The sequence below is a fragment of the Rhodnius prolixus genome, unplaced genomic scaffold (genome assembly GCF_049639745.1).
Source record: "Rhodnius prolixus isolate KJV_2025 unplaced genomic scaffold, Rpr scaffold_10, whole genome shotgun sequence".
NCBI lineage: Eukaryota > Metazoa > Arthropoda > Insecta > Hemiptera > Reduviidae > Rhodnius > Rhodnius prolixus.
Window position 1 is genome coordinate 19,337,893 of NW_027411615.1, and position 22,422 is coordinate 19,360,314.

The 22,422-nt window shown below is 32.3% G+C and overlaps 1 protein-coding gene across 2 annotated transcripts in view; it reads right to left on the reverse strand.

The window, feature by feature from the left end:
• Positions 1–3,318: 3,318 nt before the first annotated feature.
• Positions 3,319–22,422, reverse strand: part of ds (dachsous cadherin-related 1) — a 477,707-nt gene continuing 458,603 nt past the window's right edge. For both annotated transcript variants that reach the window (XM_074133009.1, XM_074133010.1), the window contains 10 exons: positions 20,614–21,670; positions 16,025–16,342; positions 14,730–15,099; positions 11,135–11,657; positions 10,422–10,742; positions 10,050–10,335; positions 9,627–9,917; positions 8,631–8,937; positions 8,359–8,496; positions 3,319–7,934 (listed from right to left, as the gene is read on the reverse strand). In XM_074133009.1, coding sequence (XP_073989110.1) covers positions 5,438–7,934; positions 8,359–8,496; positions 8,631–8,937; positions 9,627–9,917; positions 10,050–10,335; positions 10,422–10,742; positions 11,135–11,657; positions 14,730–15,099; positions 16,025–16,342; positions 20,614–21,670 — 6,108 coding nt within the window. In that variant the 3' untranslated portion in view covers positions 3,319–5,437. The remainder of the gene's footprint in view (positions 7,935–8,358; positions 8,497–8,630; positions 8,938–9,626; positions 9,918–10,049; positions 10,336–10,421; positions 10,743–11,134; positions 11,658–14,729; positions 15,100–16,024; positions 16,343–20,613; positions 21,671–22,422) is intronic.

Sequence of the window (22,422 nt, forward strand, 5' to 3'; positions counted from 1 at the left end):
TTTTTTTTTTTTTTTTTTTTAAATCATTCCAGAATTTTCTTACGATTAAATTATATCCAAGCATGCCTAAGCCTAAGTAGTGTACATTAACGTAAAAGTAAAAGGCCGCCAGGTCTTCGTGCATGTCCTCGCCTGATGTATGGCGCCTGACATACTTCGGGCGAATTTAGGTAGCAAGCATCCCAGACTGCAGCAGGCCTATGTAATCTAAATATTAAACCCGCTACCTCTCCACGACGCTATCAAAATCACGGAAAAGATTTAGTGCTGGGAAGAATGGCCAGCTTGTAAGTGTGCTCAATTAATTTTTCTATTTATCCTAATCTTACCAAACTTATCTTGTTCACTGAGTGATTCAAGGCAATATAGAAATTTTGCTTTAATTTTTAAAAGAATAAAACTGTAAATCCTGGCCGGTATGGTGTATTTCTTCCATTTATGTTCACGAACTTATTTCAACACCTTCGTCAAATAATAACAATTTTAAAAAGATTTTAACAGTACATAGCACGCAATAAACAAGAAATGTTTTATTATTCATTAAGGGTGAGTCAAAACTTGGTAGTTTTAAATATTAATTAATAATAATAAAGGTTTTAATTTATATAGCCTTATTTGATTTGTATTGGAACAGTTGCTCAGTAGTGATATATAACTTAAATAATGTTGGAAAGCTTTTCTGTCAAGTATAGATAGACTTTTGATTAGTTTTATTTTTATCTAATGTACCATTGCAAGATTTTTTTTTTTATGGAATCAGGCGAAAATTGTAATGATTTATTTGGTAAAGTTGTGCAAAGTCATTATTTTAATTTCCAAAATTTATTATTATTTAAGTATAAGCTCTTTAAATAATATATTGTTAATAGTATTATACAAGTAGCCTGAATAAATAAATTATGGGGATAAACTGTATTGTATAAAAATAACTTTCATAATTTTATTAGTTAGAAACAAAAATTATTGCATTTATCTGCATTTGTATAAAAATGATTTAAATGATTAATTATTTTAAATTTAGGATAAGGGGTTCTCTATAAATATTTCTATGAGAAAAATTTATTAGTACACTTCTCCTTAGTTTTTCTCTCAATGATGAGAACTGTGATATATTACTTATCTTTATATTCACTATGTTGTATTACTATTAAAGTAGGACAGAATATTATTATCTCGATATTTATATTATTTAATTCGTTTTTTTGCTAAGAAAATTAAGACAGAATTTATAAATATTCTTTTACAAATATTTTTCTAAAATGTTTGGTTGGCTTTCATATTTTTAATATATTAACCTCTCGTTGTAAATATATTTTGATTTTTGTTTTGTATGTAGATGTAGGTCATTTTTGTGTGTACATTAAACTATTGCTAGTTAATAAACAAAATTTTTAAAAACAAAATTAAACTGAATTTATTTTTTCAATATCTAACTTCTTGATCCTAGTTACTTAATTTTTTACTGCTTTACTACCTTAAGCCTTCCTAGTGTGTCTTCCTGGACATCGCTAAGAACATTGATCATGTATGGCACTTTGGTCTTCTGTACAAACTTGAAAAATTCCTACCAAGCACTTATTTTTTGATTCAACGATTCTTTTTAACGGATTGTACGAGTGGGCTCCAAATATTCCCCAGTTAAATCTATTTCTACTGGAGATCCTCAAGGCAGCATCGTTGGTCCCGTCCTTGGAACCGTACACAATGCAGATATTCCTACCACCCAAACACTTTAAACACTACTTACGCTGACGTCACCTCCATTCTCTCTACCCCCTCAGAACATTCGAAACTTCTAAATTCTTTCTAGAGCACCTCAATCTGTAATAAAAAGCTGTTGCACCCATTGGCGCGTAAAATCTAATGAAACAATAGTCCACATAAATTTCATGCTTAGGAGTCAAATGTACCCAAATGGGTTCTTTCTTAACAATCCCCCATTCCTATCTTGAAGTAGTGCTCTATCTGGGTTTCTACTTGGCCAGTAGATTATCTTGGAACCTAGACCCTAGACTCAAAAGACCACAACTAAACCAAAGGAAACAAAATTTATTAATTTTTACTTCTAAAATTGCATTTTTAGGACGAGCGTATGTTTACACATTAGGTCGGTTGTTTTTGTTTGTACAGATTCAGAAAAAAGTGAAAAATCCCCAGCCAAATCAAATTCGTGCAATGTTTGTAATCGTATTGACAGAATTATTAGAGAAATATAAATTGATGTGGCTGAAGATTTTTTTCTGCGGAAAAATTTAAATATGAGCATGGTTTTCACAGCTGAAATCTACAACTTAGCGTCGTTAATGATTGAAAATTTGTGCTCAGAAATCACGAACAAAATTCTCTATCAATCGGGAATGTCATCGCCGAATCTATCTGCTGCTGCTTCGTTCGATGTAGAATTACGTCGTGAAACAAATTACAACACGGGTATCTTTTGTCGTATGTGCAATCAAATATTACTAAGCTAACGCTTGAGCAAAAAGGCATTTACGGTCAAATAATGCATACTGTCAACAACGGGGTTGGAGAAATCTTCTTAGATGCGCCAGCAGGAAATGGTAAAACGTTCCTAATTAGATTGATTCTGGCAGCAATTCGATCCAAAATGGCTTTCATATGGGGTTTTTGATTTCATCTGAAATTTATACCAATATTCCGCAAGGCTGTATGCCGAAAAATTATTTATTTTTGCGTAAATACTTATTATTCTCAGCAATAATGTATTTTACGATCAATTTAATATAATGACCTCCATGCATTCAAATGCGAAAAGTCCGGGGTTCGGATGCTCGGTTGCAATAAAAGAAAAAGAAAAAGTTTCGGTGTCACCCATCATCTTGAGAAAAAAAATGATATGCCAATTAGTTAGCAGTGACAAAATTAAACGTCAAGTTAAACAGCTGTCACTATCACATTGGCCACTAATTATATAAATTCAATTAGAATAGTTTTTGTACTACCTCACAACAATACTTTTTTATTCTGAAATAAAAAGCAAAAAATTAATTCTCTAATATAATTTGGAAAAAGACATTGTGAAAGATGTTTAGTAACTGGCAACGTCGTTTAAGAGATGATTGTATATTTCTAAAAAATTTGATAATTGTTGATAATTTTAAGAATTATTATTCCTGTGACTTTCTCATTGCTTAGGTATTATTTTACCAGAAACTATCTGCTTTTTTTTTAGTCCAGTGGATTGGAAAGTTAAGATGATCTTTATCATCACACATATCGTACATATCATGTCAAGACATCCTGAAGAAGATTCAATTAATTATCTTAAGGGTGGGATGCTTATTAAATAATAAGAACTTTTCATTACAAAATTTATTTTCCTATTATCTACTTTATAAACAACATAATTAACTTATATATGTACAATTTTTTTTACATTTTATTTTTACTTTATAAGTGAGTAACATTATGTGGGAAGAAAAAAAAAAATCATAATTTTTTTTTGTAGTGCATTCATTTTGATCTTTGATCTTAAAGTACTCAAATTGGGTAATAATTTTTAAAGCAATATTTTGATATTAAACAAATAGAATGGCACAATAAATTATATTTTTGAGGCCAAGGTGCCAAAATTTGTAGAAAAAAGTAAATAAATAAATCATATCAATTGGCTTATTAGAGTTTCAATTTAAAAAAAAAATTGAGTTTCATAATCTCTAAAATAATATCACAGTTATTTCAACATTTACAATTGAATACACTTTTGAATTTTTAATTTTTCATAATCAGATATTAAAAATGAGAAAATCAGCTATTAAAATGAAAACTTATGTGATATTTAAAACTGGGTAAAAAAGGCGTACATGCTGGCAAATGTGGCCATCATAGACCGAAATCTACCGTATGAACATGGACTTTCTATCTCTAAAAATAAAAATAAAGTGAAAACAAAGAAAAAAAAAACAGCATCCTTGGTGGGTGATAGCGTCGATCAAATATGTGTACTATCTGAAAGTAAGGGGCACTTATTGTGCAGAAGAAAATACAATCAGGTTATCTACCGTCGGGACTAATAGAGAATTTTAGATTTTGGGCCTGATACTTAGTTCAGTTGGTATCTAGAAAAAAACTGGACAGTTTACAAATCAAATCTCATGTACAACAATTTTTCAACAAAATTGTTGAAGTTTATCGTATTATTTTTTATCAAAAAAATAAAAGTATTCCCTAGATTTGGTACCTTATTACATACATAGAAGTGCACATTTGCTGAAGAAGAAACTGTTTCTTCAAAAGGTTAGTATAGGTCATGTACACAGATCGTTGCAGTTTTACCTACGAGAGAAATGGGAAGCTAGCTTGCTCAAAAAGTACGGAGATTAGTGAGTGTAACAAATGACTCGGCCAGAACATATTAAGGATTGTATCACCGTTAAAATAATATTTATTTCTTAAAGTAACTAATGTTTGTTATTAACTTAATGAACTTACTTTTTTTTTTTGTAAAAAAAAATCTCTCTGTATTTATAATTACCTTCTTTGTTTATTATTACTAATTGATTATTAATATTTTTACAAAATCATGAACTGCAGGAAAAAGTGATATTTACAATTTTAAACAGCAGCGAAGAATTTTAACTATTATTTAAATAAAAAACCAACCTGATTAATTAACTTTCTTTCTTTCTTTTAAATTATTTTTTAATAAAATTGTTGAAGCAAAAAATTATTATCGCTTAATGAATGCCTTTTGGAGGTACTTTGTACTGCTCATGTACTTATAAAATTGATTTTTTTTTTTTTTAATTACACTTGTTGAGATCCAAGTGGCCCAATTTTAAATTCATTTACATTTTACTTTTATCTACAATTTGAACATAAACTATTGATTATTACCGATAACTATTTAGTTTTGATTAATTTCTTTAAACATATTTACATCGAAATACTACAAACGGTGTTTTTATTGCCTTTTTATACGATTTTTTTTTTATATAAGACAATTCGCTTTTTTAAATTTACACAAAAATTCGTGTTATTACTTACATATATATATTTATAAAATATATTTACAAAAATATCATAAAAAATGAAAACTAAAACAATCGTTCATTTAATTTATAATTTTTCATATTATATATATAAAATTGGTACAATTCTAATATATATTTGCTTGAAGGTTACTGCTGTACTCGCGTTGGAACTTAGTTTTGTAACAGTAATTGTTGGAACTATATTGGTAATAATAACTGTTTTATAAAATTGTTAATATACTGATTGGCACAACGTTTAATTAGAAATAAAAACACAAATAAAAAATCGCGAGCCTGCACATTAGTTCAGTACTACACCGGCATTGTTCGGTCACACTACTCCGCTAAGTAGAAATCTAACAAACTGAATAAATAATACAAAGAGGACTGTACAGTTTTGACAATAATAAACTAAGTAAAAAAATGTAAATACTAAAACTTCGCTATATCCTTAATTCAGTGTCCGTAGTTCTTTGTCTGACATGATGCGAACTGGGATGACGTGGAGTTACTATAGGTGAAAGTGAAGGAGAGGTAGCTAATGGTGACAAGGCTGGGGAAAAACTTGGCGACATAGCAGCAGACGTACCATATACAGCACCATTAGCATCGTGATTTATTGGTGATCGAGGGAGTAAATGTATTTTAGATGTTTGCAGTGCTGCCGGATGGTGGGACGTTCGTGCGGATAATACGGGTGCTGCTATCGAACGTGGGGCCACTGAAGTGAGTAAAGGAGGAGGTACACTTTTAACAGAAGGTGGACACTTACCCTTGCCACTAGATGTACCACTAGTGCCGCTTTTTACGCTTGCTGCATCATCTTTTAATCTAGCTATTTCAGAAAATACATGGGCTAACGGTTGATACTGTGGTCCCCAATCCAAAAGGTAGTCCCAATTATAACTGCCGGTAAGTTCTTCTTCACTATGCACAATTGAACTCAACGATCCAGTCATAGACGGTTGGTGAGTACCTGGCACAACCGTACCATAAGCACCTATACCAATTACGTGATCCACCGCTGCACCTAACGTTCCAGCAGTGGAACCATTACCTTCCTCTGCACTGCTAGCCCTTTCGCTGCCACTCACATCAGTAAGCTTGGCATAAATAAGATTGGTGATATCCGCTTCAGCAGTTGCATCTTCATCAAACATTCTTAAGCCATCTATAGGTACGCCCGCATGAAGCATTATGTCCTTGCTACTTCCAGCGCCTACACTATCAGTTCTTCTCCTTGAAGAACCATTAGTATTCACTATGCCTAACCTTGCTAAATATTCCTGTGTATTTTGTACAGAGACATCAGATATATTGTCATCAGAAGGCCGTCGCAATCCTCCTTCTCTTTGAATACCTTCGTTAATCATTCTAATTTCCTCGTCTTCCACGTCGTCTTCCGCAGAACCCCTGCCACTGGATCCTGATTGGTCGGAACCGCCAGATATTTGTGATGTTGTGGCCGCGCCACCTGAGTTCGAACTGTTCGATTTGTTGTTTCTGTAAGTTGGTATCTCTTCGTATTTCGGCGGCCCGAATTGACTGGCTGGGCCAGCAATGCCTCCCCTTACTGGTATTGTATCGAAGGCGCTGGGATCTACAAAACTGTCGGTATTTCCGGGCCCTGCTCCCAGACCCGGTTTGTTGACGTTTTTCTGACGCCGATTTTTCATGTGCAAAAATAAAAAAACAGCTCCAAAACACAAAATAACTATAATAAGAGATACAAGTAAACCTATAGCCCAGTCCGCAACCTTGCTTGTTGAAGCAGCGAGTGCTGTATTGTTAGAACCTTCTTCTGCATTAACTAGATTTGTTTCATGACCTGCAACAGGATCGAAACTAATTTCTACTACGGTCATGTTCGTGAGAGATTCTTGCCTACCAGAACTAGCCCTAACTACAAAACTAACTTCCTGCTTATTATTGAAGTTACCATCAATTTTTTTCTTTATCATGACTGCTCCTGTGGTTCTATTTACTTTAAAGTAAGCGTGCTGATTTGTTAACTGGTAAACAATTCTTCCATCAGGGCCCTTATCTCTGTCCGTTGCTACAACGTTACCAACCACATAACCTACTGGAAGATCATTTCCACTTATAACGAATCTATAAGTCCTTTCCGTAAATTGTGGATAAAATTCGTCTCTGCTTTCAATTTCAATTCTGACTCTAACACGGGCTGTTTTTGAACCACTATCTGTTGCTGCCAAAGTAAATGCGTAACGACTTCTAGTTTCATAATCGAATGCTGCGTTAGTGGTTACAAGACCTGTAGCCGAATCTACTTTAAACAATTTCCACGATTCATCTATATCATTATAACGAGATACAGCCGCACTTTCTATAGAATAATTTAACCGGCCGAAAATACCTCGATCTGCATCAGTTGCTCTGGCTGTAAAAACAGTTGAACCTACTGGCTCATTTTCTCCAACAAATTCTAAATATTCTACCACAGGAAAATTAGGTACATTATCATTTTCATCCTCTAAAACTATCTTCAATGTTGTCACTGTCTGTAATGTTATGTCTGGTGGTTTAGCACCATCTCTAGCACTCACTACTAATGAATATGCTGAGAATCCTTTATCAAAATCTAATTCTCTGGCTATACTAACAACTCCTGAGCTTGAATCTACTCTAAATAAACGTTCATCGTTACCGGAAAGAATATCGTAACGAATATCCGAATTTGGTGGTAAATCATCGTCAGAACATCTGAGCTGAACAATAGATTGTCCAATTGGTGCCGTTTCCGATACTGTAACCAAATTTTCAATAGGAGAAAATCTTGGGGCATTATCATTTGAGTCTTCTACTGTGATATACACGGTCACTGCTGAAGAATTCTCCCTTCCTTGGATTACTTTTAAAGTATAAGTATCCAATTCTTCTCGGTCTAACGGTTTTACCAATACCAAATCAGCAAATGGACTGAAACAGAGAGTACAAAAGAAGAAAATTAGTTACATGAAATCCACTCTTCATTTTGAGTAGGTTGTAGAGATTTTGAGACAAAGATAAAAATTTTGCCAAATATTATTCTTTCGCTTATTACTTGCCCGATCAGACAACATTGACGAGATAATAATTAGAAGGAGGCATCGACTTAAACAGGTCAAAGTCAACTGTAATTGCTGTAAAATAGCTTCTGTACCTATAGCGACGAGATGTATACAAGAGACCGGTGCACCTATTTTGTGTTGATTGGTGGTCTGAATGCAAAATTAAATCAACTGAGCAATTTTTGTTATTCTTTTTTTCAAATATATTTATGTCCTTTACTATAACGGAACCGAATACCCTGGCAACTTTGTCTTTTTTAATTTAAATTGATTTATTAATCAGCTACAATCACCTTAATACTTGAAACGTAGAATTTATATTTCCTTCAATGATATTGAATGAAGATCTATACAAATTATCTCCTGATGATATTGGTGGAGCCATCTTTAATAGCACAGTACCAATTGGTGTATTTTCTTTGGTTGTTATCCTGGAAAAGTATTTAAATTCTGTCATAATTCAATGATATGATTAAAAAAAATCAAGTAATTTTTCTTTATTATTATTTTAAAATAATTTCTTATTTTCATTACACTTCAGTTGCCTGATAATTTTTGAACATACCTGAATTCTCTTTGAGAGAATACTGTTTTTGCTCCAGCAGGGCTGCCAACATTTATTCTAACAGATACAGTAGTAGATAACGGTTTTTTTCCTGAATCTTTTGCTCGGATTTTCAAATCTAATGAACGAACTTGTCCAGGCAGTACATCCATGGCCGAGCGATTTGCTGTAACAACTCCAGTAACTTCATCCACAATAAAACCTCTAGGTGCTGGTTCCACTAAAGAATATGTTATACGTGAATTCTTTTCTGAATCCGAATCTGTGGCGTAAACCGTGACAACAGAAAATGCTGAATCAGCGTTATCTAAAAATAAAAAAATACAAAATCAAAATAAAAAAGCTTATAAAGTGCACAATTATTTTCGAGTTTACATGTTTAAGAATAACATTTTTTTTTTTTTTTAATTTGTCTTAAATTACGATCTATACAGTAAAATATAATCTGTAAATCAGCTGGAGTGTTTTCAGAAAGAGATACTACCCTATGGTATTACTGTCGCTGGATATGAGACTGATTAGAAGGTCACAAGTCCAGTGAGTATTGTCTGAAAATGAATTAGAGGCGAGGTTTTATCTGATAGGGTTAGAGCGCAAAGGAGAGCGTTACATAGGTATGTGATGATATTTTCATGGAGGTTAGAGATGGAAAAATATGACGGCTCTGAACGTTTGGGTGAAGACCAGAGTTAAAGTCCATAAATTCATTATAGATTTATAGTGTTCCAAAAGGTAATTTCTATCGTCTACCTATTTATTAATCGCAGTAGCAGTTTATTCCGTTCGCTTAATTCCGGTCTTTTTCGTCGTGTATGTATGGATTCGAAGTGAGACTAATCATTTATTGTGTGATGAACATACCATTATCGCAGAGGAGAAGGTAATTAGTTAACAAATGTAATGACTAAATTTTAATCATCATGGTCTGTGAACACTTCGTAAAGGTACCCACGATTTGAGCAAGCGAATAACAAACAGTATAAGTAAAGATATTACCTGGCACAGAAGCTTGATAAGCGGGTTGAGCAAATTCAGGTGCATTATCGTTATCATCTGTAACGATTATAGTCAAAGTAGTATGTGCAGTATGAGCTGTATCTGAAGCAGTTATACCAAGTCGATATTCTTTTTCAGTTTCATAATCCAGTTGATGACATAGAGTAATTTTACCACTGAACCTATCAATAGCGAATTTCCCATTTGTTTCGGATAAATTATATGTTAAAGCAGGATTAGTATCTACATCGTTTGCGGTTATTGATGTCAAAACGCTTCCAATTTCTTTGCCTGAAAATTTATGTAATTAGTTAAGTATTTTTTTTTAAATTAATTACATTAAGTTAATTATTTCATAATTACATTCTTTGAAGAGCTTTACTTTATAAATTAATAAAATTGGAAAAATAAATAAATAAATACCTTCGCTAACAGTGATAACACTATGAGGAGGGAATGTTGGCTGATTATCATTCACGTCCACAATATTAACTAGAATCGTTGAAGTACCAGTTAACTGTGGAACGCCTTCATCTGTGGCAATGACTGTAAGCTTATAATTATCCCTAATTTCTCGATCTAAAACTATGTTCATCTTGACTATACCCGAAGATGTAGGTTCTATTATAAATGCATTATCATGATTGCCATCAACAATATGATATAGGAGACGGGAATTAGAACCATGATCTTGGTCTGTGGCGGATACCTACAATAACAAATCAAAAAAAGTTTAATTAAAGAATATCTACATTGAATCTTCAAATAAATGTTTGTTACCATACAAATACACACCTGCATTACAAATGTGCCTTTATTATTTCCTTCCCACACAGATGTAGAATATTCAGATTGTGTAAATTTTGGAGGATTATCATTTTGATCAGTTAACGATACGATTACAGTTGCATGTCCATATAATTGTCCAAGGCCACTTTGTAACGTTGCTTGTACAGTTAATATAATTTTTGAATTAGTCTCAAAGTCTAATGCAGTAGGATTAGCAACCCTGATCATACCAGTTTGTGAATTAATATCGAATCTGTTGTCATCGTTTCCAGACACCAAGCTATAAGAGATACGTTGACGTCGTCCATCTGTGCGCACCGCGCTCACCTATTTAAAGAAAAGTATCAATTTTAATTAATTTTTAATCAATTTTTGCGTAAAATTAACAGAAAAATTTTTAAAGACTTTTTTTTTCTTTTTTTTTTTTTAAGAAGAAGATACATGATAATTCAGTGCTATACTTTATTATTTTATAATCATTAAAGGGTAATAATATATTATAGTCCCAAATCATCGAAAAACGATAATGAACGTAAAGGATCAGACCTTGTGTTACTAAAGGCAATCATTTGGGTTTGAGTTTTAGCCGCTTAGCAAGGAAGATCAAGAGTTATAATGTACAAGAAATTAATTTTCTTTCTTAGTAATTATGGATAACTAAATATAAACAAAAATTCTATGACAAACTATAGGTTAATTAAAAATGACTTAATTCCAACCTGTAAAACTTCAGTGCCGACTGGTGAATTCTCTGCAATAGTGGTCGCATAAGAGGAATTTTGAAATCGAAGCGTTGGAGAATTGTCTGTTGGCTCGCCAATTCGAATCTCAGCTAAACCTGTGACACTATGTGGCGGATTTCCCCTGTCCGTAGCTATTACACCTAAATAATAAACTCGTCCAGTCTCCATAGCTAATGAAGACACAGCTGTAACTACTCCAGTTTTTGGATCCATGCGAAATTTACCACCAGCAGCAGCTGGTTCTGCTAAACTATATACAATATCTGCATTTGTGCCTAGATCAGCATCTGTTGCAGTTACTCTGAGTAACTCTCTACCTGATGGAGTATATGAAGGCATTTCAGCTATAAAAGGGTAATGTGAAAATACTGGCTTATTGTCATTAACATCTTCTATTGTAACTTGCACTGGTACTTTGGACGATCTAGCATCATATCGTCCACTATCTGTAGCTACCACCTGGAAAACGTAAGCACTTTGGCGTTCTCGGTCGAACAATCTGTAACCAAAAAAAATCAATAATCAGAAAATAAATTTAAGATGCAATAAATATTTTGTCTCCAAATAAAATAATAAAGATTTTTTTTTTAAATTTATTTTGTTATTTACAATCCGTATAATACACTATACAATAAGTAAATAGGGAAATAGAAGTATAGAGGCGTGAAAGGCAGGAGGAAAGAAACTGCCCAGCGGCAGCACTTTCTACAGGATATGATTTTTAGATCTTCAGACTGCGAGGAAGTCGCGGGGCCACTGGCGATTCAGTCGGCGAGTAGGATTGTTAGGGATGTCAGAGGAGGCTAGAGGATTGGAGCAAGTGGAGAGAGCACCATGGAATTTTTGGTATTTAGTCTTGGCTAATTGGTGTACGAAGGGGAAGGGTGTACGAAGGTTGAGGTCGTTGTGAAGAGTGAGGATAGTCACGTAAAAAGGAGCGTCAACTATCTGTCGAAGTACTTTTGATTGAAATGTCTGTACAGTCCGTACGTTTGTAGGTTTGGCTGAATCCCACAGCTCTAGTCTGTAAGTCCACATTGGTTTGAGGATAGTACTGTATATTAATCGATTGAGTTCAATGGGTAATTTGGAGCGTAGTCCAGGAAGTCTGTAAAGCAGTTTCGCACGTTTTGTCATTGCTTGTCTTTTAAGTCTAGTGTGTGGGTTCCACGTGAGTCGCTTGTCTATGTAGAGCCCAAGGTAGCGCACCAGATCTGTATAAGGAAGAGGATTGCTGTTGAAGAGGACAGGTGGACAGGAGCCCCGCCGGAGAGTAAACGTGGCATGCTGGCATTTCTCTGGGTTCCATTTTAATCCGCCACTTCTTTAAAATAATAAAGATAATTCGTATAAAGTACAACTGCATTCTGCATTCTGACAAAAAATAAATAAAATAAAAATCAGAGATGACAGCTTAGAATTAAGTTAAGCCAAACTAAACAACTTATTGGACAATGCACATTGCATTTTATTTGTTTGTTTTTTTGTCCTGATTTATACTGCTTCATTTTCTTTTGGTTCAATGGACAACTCCGAGAGATAATGTGTTTTTTTCTATCGCTTTGAATTTACTTTGTGGATGCTTTAAGCAGAAAAAATAAATAATAATCATATTAAGACATATTGGTCATTAATTTTTTCATTGTATTAAATTGTTTCATGCAGTGACTTCCTAAGATAAAAGTTAAGATTGGAAATGAACTTGAATGTTTTTTTTTTTAATTTATATCTTTAAATTGTGATACTCCTGTAACTAAAATTAATAATAATAAGGCGTCCCTTCAAACAACCAGTCTATATAAGCATTACAGTATTGAATGTTATTTGAATACAGCGGAACTATAAACAAGTAAGCCAAATAAGGTAAGTAAAAAAAAATAAAAAAGAAGATAGATACCGTTGTCTTAGACTTAGGTTTTATTATGGATCCATTGATATGTCTATAAATTTAGAAAGTTTAAAGCAAGTATAATGTCAATGAAGACGCAAAAAAGATAATGAGATATCTTGTCAAAATAATAATATTAAGTTAGCCGTGAGATCATATTGACCGTTTTTAGAGTTGATGGTATAAAGCTAGCTCTTAATCTAAACCAAACGGGCTATTGTCATATACCGTTTTATATATAATTCAACCTCATTATTTCACGCAGACAGCTTCTTTTGAAACATTATTTATTTTTCCTAATGATATGTATTTATATATAATAATCTATCTGAGCATAAGTATAAAAACTTTAATAAATCTGAACCTTGTTTTGGAATGGCAACTTTAATATAAATATAATTACATTGTTTACTTTCACTTCTAGCTGTTTTTTAAATAGTAAGATATTAAAAAGAAAATATTTAACTAATGCTCTGCAGCAGTTTTTATCTTAATTTCTCTGACTAGTATATTTTGAGATCTGTAGGGAAAAAAAAGAGTTTAAAATTCAAACATTCTATATTCGCAACTTTAAAGGAAAGAAAATAAAAATCAAAAAACTAGAAAATGTTATTTCTCTATATGGAATTGTTAGTTTAAATTACGAGTGATTTTTTCGACATATAAACCAAAATTTGTATACAAAGAGGAAGGCAAAAATTGTTTATCAGAAATCATTTGACTGACTGTCTGTGATTTTAATAATGATGCTAGGTACAATTTCAATGATCAAATAAACAAAACATTTTCAAAAACTTTTGTAGGATGTTTTCTTTTATCATCAAGTTTAGTTAGTCGTTTAGCTTAATTAGGATTAGGATTATCTATATAATCCCTAAATTTACTCAAGAATAATTACGCAGGTAGGGAATGATACTTTTTTTTTTTTTTTTAAAATACAATTCAGCGTAAAGTCAAAATGATAATAGACTAACTTATTTACCACCTATTCAGTTATACATGGATGCAAGCCTAGCATGTTTAACAGTAATAAATGCATCTGTAATAAAAATTTTAGGGCTCAAAACATTCACTTATAATAGTTTTTCAAAATTTCCGTTTTTGGAACTTGGCCTTTTACTGAAGCCATACCCCACAACAAGTTAAGAATTTCTTGGAGCACAATCTTAACATAAAATTCGTTCCATCAATAAATAAAAATTGTTAAAATAATGTGTGTTATAGAGCATATTGTGCAACAAATTAATTATTAGCTAATAATTTCTATTAGTTAATAGAAATAAATGGAAAAATATTATTTCTTTAGAAGAGTCATAGTTTATAATTATTGCTTTTATTAATTACTATGGTGGATACAAACTCTATTTTACAGCATAAATTTCCAGAATAGCTCAATAATCCACTGAATCACTTTGGTTTTAACAATACTAATTTCCAAATACAATAAATAGACGAGCTAATGTTTTGCAAAACAGATGTAAGATAACTCGGACCTCATGTTTTGCACACCTCATTCTAGCAGATATGGGTTTGTTTCAAACAAACCAATGCCGTAATATCTTTTAATGAAATGTTTTAAAAACCGTTTCTGCGTTTAGATGTAATCTCTAGTTGCAAGCAGTCTTGTTCCAAAACAAACTTTGAACTATACCGTATTATATACAAATTAAAACATGTACATACCCAGCTGTAAATATATGCCCAGTGTTTGGATCAATTCTGAATTGTGCTTGACTTTCATTAGCCAACGAGTACACAATCCTTGCATTAAGATGTTGATCCCTGTCAGCAGCTGATACGTTCAACACTAACGTGCCCAAAGGTGCATCTTCACTCAAACGACCAGAATACATGGTTTGTGAAAATACAGGATCATTATCATTTTGATCTTCCACACTCACTGTTAGATTGCAAATACCAATCAATGGCGGACTACCCTTATCCTGTGCCATGATTGTTAGACGATAACGGTGTTGTGATTCTCTGTCCAATGATCTAGCACTTAATTCACCACTGTGTAGATCAATGCTGAATCGGTTTCCTGTATTACCAGCTGAAACAGATACAAATAAATCACATCAATGATTTCAAACATTTTTTTTTCTTACTAAACTCAAAATAATAATAAAAGAATGCCACCATCCCAAGTGCTCTGTGAAATATTCTAAACGAATTATACTGTTAAGAGGTCTTGATGCAATGTCAGTTTGGCAAAACAAACATTTTTGACTTCGTTAAGTTTTAATTGAATAAAATAATCAATCTTTAACGAGAACTATGGAATTCTAACTACTAAAAGCTAATCGTAGATACTTAGAATAGAGTGAAGTATAATACCAGAACCAATTGAGTGTCAGTAAGCCAAAGTAAGGGATATTTTTAGTCACAAACCTTGAATGAGAGTACCAAATGACGATTCATTGGTAACTGGTAATAGGTAATCAATAGATTATGAGGAATCAAGGAAAATTCGAATTGGCGACTTGTTTTTATTATGTTCAATATAGGTTAGGTGCCTTAGGTACTAGGTTTAGTTACCTCTCATCAGTATTCAAGGCAATTTAATGGACATCTTATAATGCTTTCCGCTGCAATTAATATTTTAATATTACACAATAACAAACAAATTCAAGCAGAAATCGTTCATTTTTGAACTTATTCTTGAACTCGTAAAAATTTAAAAAAAAAAAATAACTCTGCTAAATACCAATATTTCTCTCGTTTATCAATCGATAATAATAATATCGTAATTTCAAACACACTAGTTTAAAAACAAAATTTATTGTAAACCGCAATATTTGGCTTTATTATTATTTATTTTATTTTTTAAATAAAGATGAAATATCGTTCGTAGTAAAACTTTTTATTTTTTCAGAGCACTATGGGTGGACAGTTTTCTAACTTTAACATTTAAAATTATTGAAGATGTAATTTGAAAATAAAATAGGTATAAATGAATTGAGAAATAAGTAAATTACCAGTAATGGTGTAGGTTATTTCAGCGTTAGGCCCAGAATCTGGATCATAAGCTTGTAATCTGTGTATAACTCCGAAATCATTATTCTCTGGTACTGATAATGAGTAACAAGCTGGAAATTTTGGCGGATGATCGTTCACATCAAGCACATTAACGTGTAAGCTGACTGTAGAATAATGTAAACCTTCTGCAGCGTAAACTACCAATTTATATAATTGTTTAGTTTCTCTATCGAGTGCACCAGAAACTGTTACTATTCCAGATAATTGATCCACATGAAACTTATCACTTCCTAGCCAGTAAGACACATTGCTCGCACCTGAAAGTGAAATTAAATTTCAGTATGACAGCGTGAGAAATGGTTGCATTATGGGTTTTTGTAAATTAAATTCTTGAGTTAAAATTCATTAATCTATTTAGAAAATGAATTGAAATTTTAATTGTAACTGTTAAGCAAATGGTTTTGTCGAAGCTGATGATTAAAAAAATATTGAAAATAGAAGATTCTTCTCCTAATGAAACATTTTCAAAACTCAGATTTGTTGTGGAAAGCCTTCTGAAAAGTTTTTGCCAAATTCAAAACAATGCAGAAATGAGATATTACTATTATTATTTATACGCCTAACACATTAGTTGTCTAGACTGCAGAGCATTACTGGATTAATTGGAAAGATGAGAATGCTTAGGTCTTTAATTATAAGATGAATGTATCATTTCAATTTCTTGGATTTTAAATTATTCGTAGTAGAAAGTTTATTTAAATAGTAAGTTTAATTTTTTACATACTTATTTATGTCGTTAATTTAATTCCCAAATCTTTATTTGGTTTTTATTTTTTGTGTTCTCATCTTATTTATGTTTTACCTTTTGTTAGTAAAGTGACCTCAACTCCTTGACATAAAGATGTATTTCTTTTGTGCAAATAAAGTGATTGATTGAATACTGAGCTCTTGAGGAAAAATAACGGGGAAGTCTTTAGGGAATTTACACTAGAATTGTCAGGAAGTCCGCTTCTTCAAGACCAAATTATTTAAAAAATAAATAAAATGCCAAGTTCGTTCTGCTAGGAAACTAATGTTTTAAACCAGCGGTTCCCCAACCTTTTTTGGCTCGCGTACCACTTAGTAGTACATGATGCTAAATTGTACCACTTCGTAAAAATGACTGTATTTCGTGAACTTTGTTATTCCGAGTAAGTAATTTTATTATTATTATCATCTTTATTTTTAAAGAGTGTATCTGTTAAAAAGAAGTTCATGTTCACTTTATAAACTTTTTAAAACCTTTTTTTAATAATTAAAAATTGCGTACATATTTTTCCCTTCAAAATTATTATTTATTTTACAAATTTCTTCTTTAGGATTATTATAATTGTACCAACATCTTCTAAATTAATATCTTTTAAGCATTCAACTACCTGTAAATACCAATTAAATTTAATGTTGCTGGATAGAGCTTACTCATTACAATCTAGTCTCTTTAAGCAGACTTTTACACAGTTATCATTAAATTTCTGTCGCATGATAATTCTATTAAATTTTCTTTATCTTTTATCGATAATGATGTAGCTTTTCCTAAATTTTCTTTATAGAAGGGGGTTTGAAATCCAATTATCATTTGTGTTTTCGGTTTTTGGAAAATAGTCAGACAATTTTAATCCATGTTAAATGTGCTATTATATTTTCTTGTATATATCTTGTGACAGGACTAACATTATTAGTGCAGACTAACTGTACATATTAACAACTTTACTGTATAATATTATATAGGAAAAAAATGTTTCTATGATATTTTTATGATTTAATTTTTTTAAATTTTTATGTCCACCATTATTGATTATTTTTCACAGGTTGGGAAACGCTGTTCTAAACGATTAAATTAATGTGAAATGCCAGCGTGAAGAAGATGAAATAAAATATGGTGATGATTCGCGGAGAAGCAAGGTGCCTACGAGTCTGAGAAAGATGGGGATTTAGATTCACAAATGAGAAAATATACAAAGAAACAATAGAATTATCAACTTCCTGCAAGTGATAAGTGACAGAAATAATTGTGTAATACCAGATTTACAGATTTTCTGAAATAAAACATTGTAAACTGAAAATTTTTTACAAAAAAGTTAGAATTCGTAGTGAAATGCTTTGCAGAAGATACTGTTTCTAGAAATTTGATCATGTTCGAGGAACCAAGTACAAGTTATGTCACTGCAGGTTGCCATGGCAAAAGGGCTTTTGCAAAAGGTGTAGTTAAACGGTTGAATCGAAAAAGGAATGATACAAGAATATAAGAAGCAGGATAGTATACAAAAAAAACAAAAAGTCTAAAGCAGAAAAGGCAGAAAGAGCAGTAGAGGTGGACGGTCATGATGAATGGCAGCATTGTGTCGTGTCCCTGATAAAGAGGGGGGAAATTGTGCGCGTGCGTACTCTTTTTAGTGACGCAAAATACTTAGCATGACTAGTAGGTTAAGAGAAGGGTTAGCCAAAGAGAATCAACTATTATTAATTCAAGTAGTAAGGGTTATGTTGGCTATTGTAATTATTCAGATAGCACTTGTGTAAAGTCTTTTCTGTAGTAATAATTTACGGATAAGCATGCGTAGTGAGTTTGTGAGCATTTAAAACTCCCTCTCAGTCACTAGTAAATCTCATCTGTTATACAAAGCTTTTATCGCACTAGCATTCTATTCATGCCGCACAGGCTCATTATAACCACTAATATATTTCTATGATTCTTGCATATTTTATTACTTCATTATGGTGGAATTAAAACAACTACAAGTGACTATTGAAAGAAATCTTTATGTTAGTAGATTTTTAACCGTTTAAGGAATGGGTCTCTTTTAGCGCATTTGTTTTTTTACGATAACAAAGCACAGATTTTTGAACTTTAAAATACATTTTACGAATGCTAAGCTGTTAAAAGGTTAGGTTTATAAAGATCTTAGAAATGAATTGTTCTATGAAACTCAATCGGGCGTGAATACAAATTAATCTACTTCCGGCACACTTTTTAAGCCTAAATATTTCTACAAAATACTGCTGCTGTTTTGCCTGAAATCAGTTGTCACATACACCATTTTTATTTAAAAGCAAGGGGAACTACATCATACATGGAGAAAAAAATGTTTCTTGAAAAAACTTCGCATCTATTAATCAGAGGTTAACATAAAATAAATAAACAATTGCCTGAAGTTTGCCAACTTAAATAAGATGATAGAAATACCTGGTTGGAATATTTTTTTTTTATTTTTACGCGGAATCAGCTCAAGGACTTTACAGTCGCATATATATATTTATTTAATACACCACTTCATTCAGTGTGATAATGTAAAATGCCTTATTTTATTTTACTGAACTGCACACACCTTGTTTTTGATCATTTTAACTCCAAGGTTATGGTCCCTTTTCCCTTATTTACATTAAAATCAATGAGGAACTATTAATCATATAATCTTCGGCGGACATAAGTACACAACAATCATAGGGCCCATTTAATGGACAACAGTACCAACATGATCATGAGTACCATGCACTTTCTTTGCTCAATAAGATTGGTAAAGCCCTAGGTTATTATGGATGGTTCTATCTGTCCACATATTTCTTTATTTTTTAGATAAGGTTATCATTTGATAAAACATTGATGCCCAACGCTAATCAGGCCTGCCACTTGAGATTTAAAGAATATTTAAACAAAAAATCCATCGAGTAAAATTAGTACTACATCTTAAAACCTTAAGGAACCTCAAATATGCTTCAAGAATTAATTAAGTATATTCACAAAATTGACATCGCCCGTCGCACTCATTATTTAAGATTAGATAAGTCGTAAGAAAGTAGGCTTATCGGAAGATGAGCCTGGAAAGTTTTATCAGGTTATCAGACTTTTTAGAAGCATTATTATTATTTACATTAATAGTTTAGTTGTGTAATTCAACATAACTTGAAATTATATAATTATTATTTAATTTAATATTAAGGTGTTATTAGAAATAAGTTACAGTTTCAGTACTGTTTAATGAAAAAATATATAGTTTTAATGATATAGTTTGAAGTATTGTAAAGGACATTCATAAAATTAATTAGAAATAATTTTAATTAAATGTGCCTTTTGTATCAGCGTTAGTCAAATTAAAATATTTATATAATATCTCGAAATTAAAGATATGAAATTAAGTGACAATGTTTCATAATTATTTATAATTTTATTTTGGTACTGAGGAGTTAGTCATTCTTAAATAGCATATATTGTTTTCAAAAAAGTGAATTTAATTCAGGGTTTTCTTATAGAAATTAATTATTTCATTTTATTTGTTTAGTAAAGTTACTACATCGGGGTTAAGGTTGTAGTTAATTTTATAATTTTAATAGTAGCTATGTAGGCTTGAAATCAGCCATCATTAATTTCAAACAGAATCTTTATATTTAATTTAATATACTTTAATATTTTACTTGAATGATTGATTTAATTATTAAATTAGCATTATTTTGCAACTGAATCATTAATTCAATTTTTAGTATTTTAGTTGTAATTTATGACTTAAATATTGACTGATTATTAAAATATTACTGTTATTTATGTTTCACTCACCGTCATTGATAAATGATTTCGCCTCGACTCTAACAACGTATGTACCAACAGTTGCATCTTCAGTTACATTAGCTTGATAGAAACTGTTGGTAAATTTTGGCGGAGATTCGGTAACACCTTTAGTAGAAATTAATAAGGTTAATGCTCTTTGTTTTGGTGGCAGACCACGATCACTGGCCGTTATATTAACTCTATACTTGGCTGTGGGATCCATACTTCTAGTCAACATAACTTCACCACTGTCATAACCAACGCTAAACCTTCCTTCACCATCACCGCCGGATATTACGTAGGTCACGCGGCCATAATCTCCAGAATCTTTATCCACAGCCAGCACTCTAGTTAATCTATCACCACCCGTGGCACCTTCATCTGCGAATACTGTTAGAGGATTTGTTGATACAAATATTGGTGCATTATCGTTTACATCTTTCACTTTCAGCCGCGCAGTTAATGTTGAACTGAGTCTATCCGTGATATTTGGTGATTGATCTGTAGCTCTGATCACTAAAGTATACATTCTTACTTCTTCGTAATCTAATGGCGACAATAAGAGTAATGTGCCCGTCAATGGATCAACAGAAAATTTACCCTCTTCTGGGAAACTCTCCACTAAAATATACTTGATGTCACCATTTGGTGAACTATCAGCATCGCTTGCGCTAAAATTCCATAAACTTGAACCAACAGATGCATCTTCAGAAGCTTCTATTTCCACTAAATCTTTCTCCCATACTGGCGTATTATCATTAACATCTGCTACTTCCACTTTGACAATGACGGCTGAACTTTGATGATTTATTGTTGTACTAGTATCTAATGCTCTCACTTCTAAACGATATTCAGAACAAGCTTCCCTATCTAATCTTCTAGTCACTACTAATGATCCAGAACTACGATCCAAATCGAAAGCTGTTTCCATATCGGTTGGTGATATAGTCGATAATGTGTACATAAGATGACCGGCTCTTGCACGTCCAGAGACCAGATTTGATTGGGTTCCTTCTGTGCCGACAACATTACCAACCACGTAACCTACAGGAACATCCTCTTGTACCTGCGCAAAGAGAAACAAATAATCAAATTATTGAAAATAAATAACTAGTGAAACTAAAATACTAAGGATATAAGCAAAACTCAATAAATTGTAACATATTTAGTTTTCTTCTGAATTTTGTGTTGTTATTAACACCACATATCTCACTGAAACCTTACTTCAGAGCTCCACTACTTCCCTCTAACTTTTCTAGCAAATTTATTGCTGTAAGTTTAAAGAGCATCATGATTGTAAGATATAAACAAATAAGAAAACGTGAAACCATTTTAGAGAAATACTCAAAAAAGGGTAAAAAACAATCATTGTTAGAATAGCCTGCGTAATCCAAAAAATCTATTGTGCCACTCTTTCCGCTGTCAGATGAATCCCTATAGCAACCGCAAAGTGACGAATAAATCCTAGAATCTGAGTGAATTCTAAAAGAGGTATATCCTCCACCAACACTTGGTGATCACCCAAGTGTCCGGTATCTTCCTTCAACAATAGCAACGCAAGTAGTTTCTTAAGATTTATTAGAGTTTTCTCCATCTCCCCCAAAGAATCTGCAAGCAACATCGCGTTTTAGACCCCCTAACTTCTTCAGGAGCCCTCTCAATAGCAGGATTTATCTTTATATTCAGACCGAGGCAGGCCTGTGAACTGTAAAAGTTATCATTGCCTAAACAGATTTTCGCATGGTATAACCTTCATTACCTAAATTGGTTCTTTAGCATGAATTCTAATCAACCTCGAACTCAACTGAAAGATAGAGG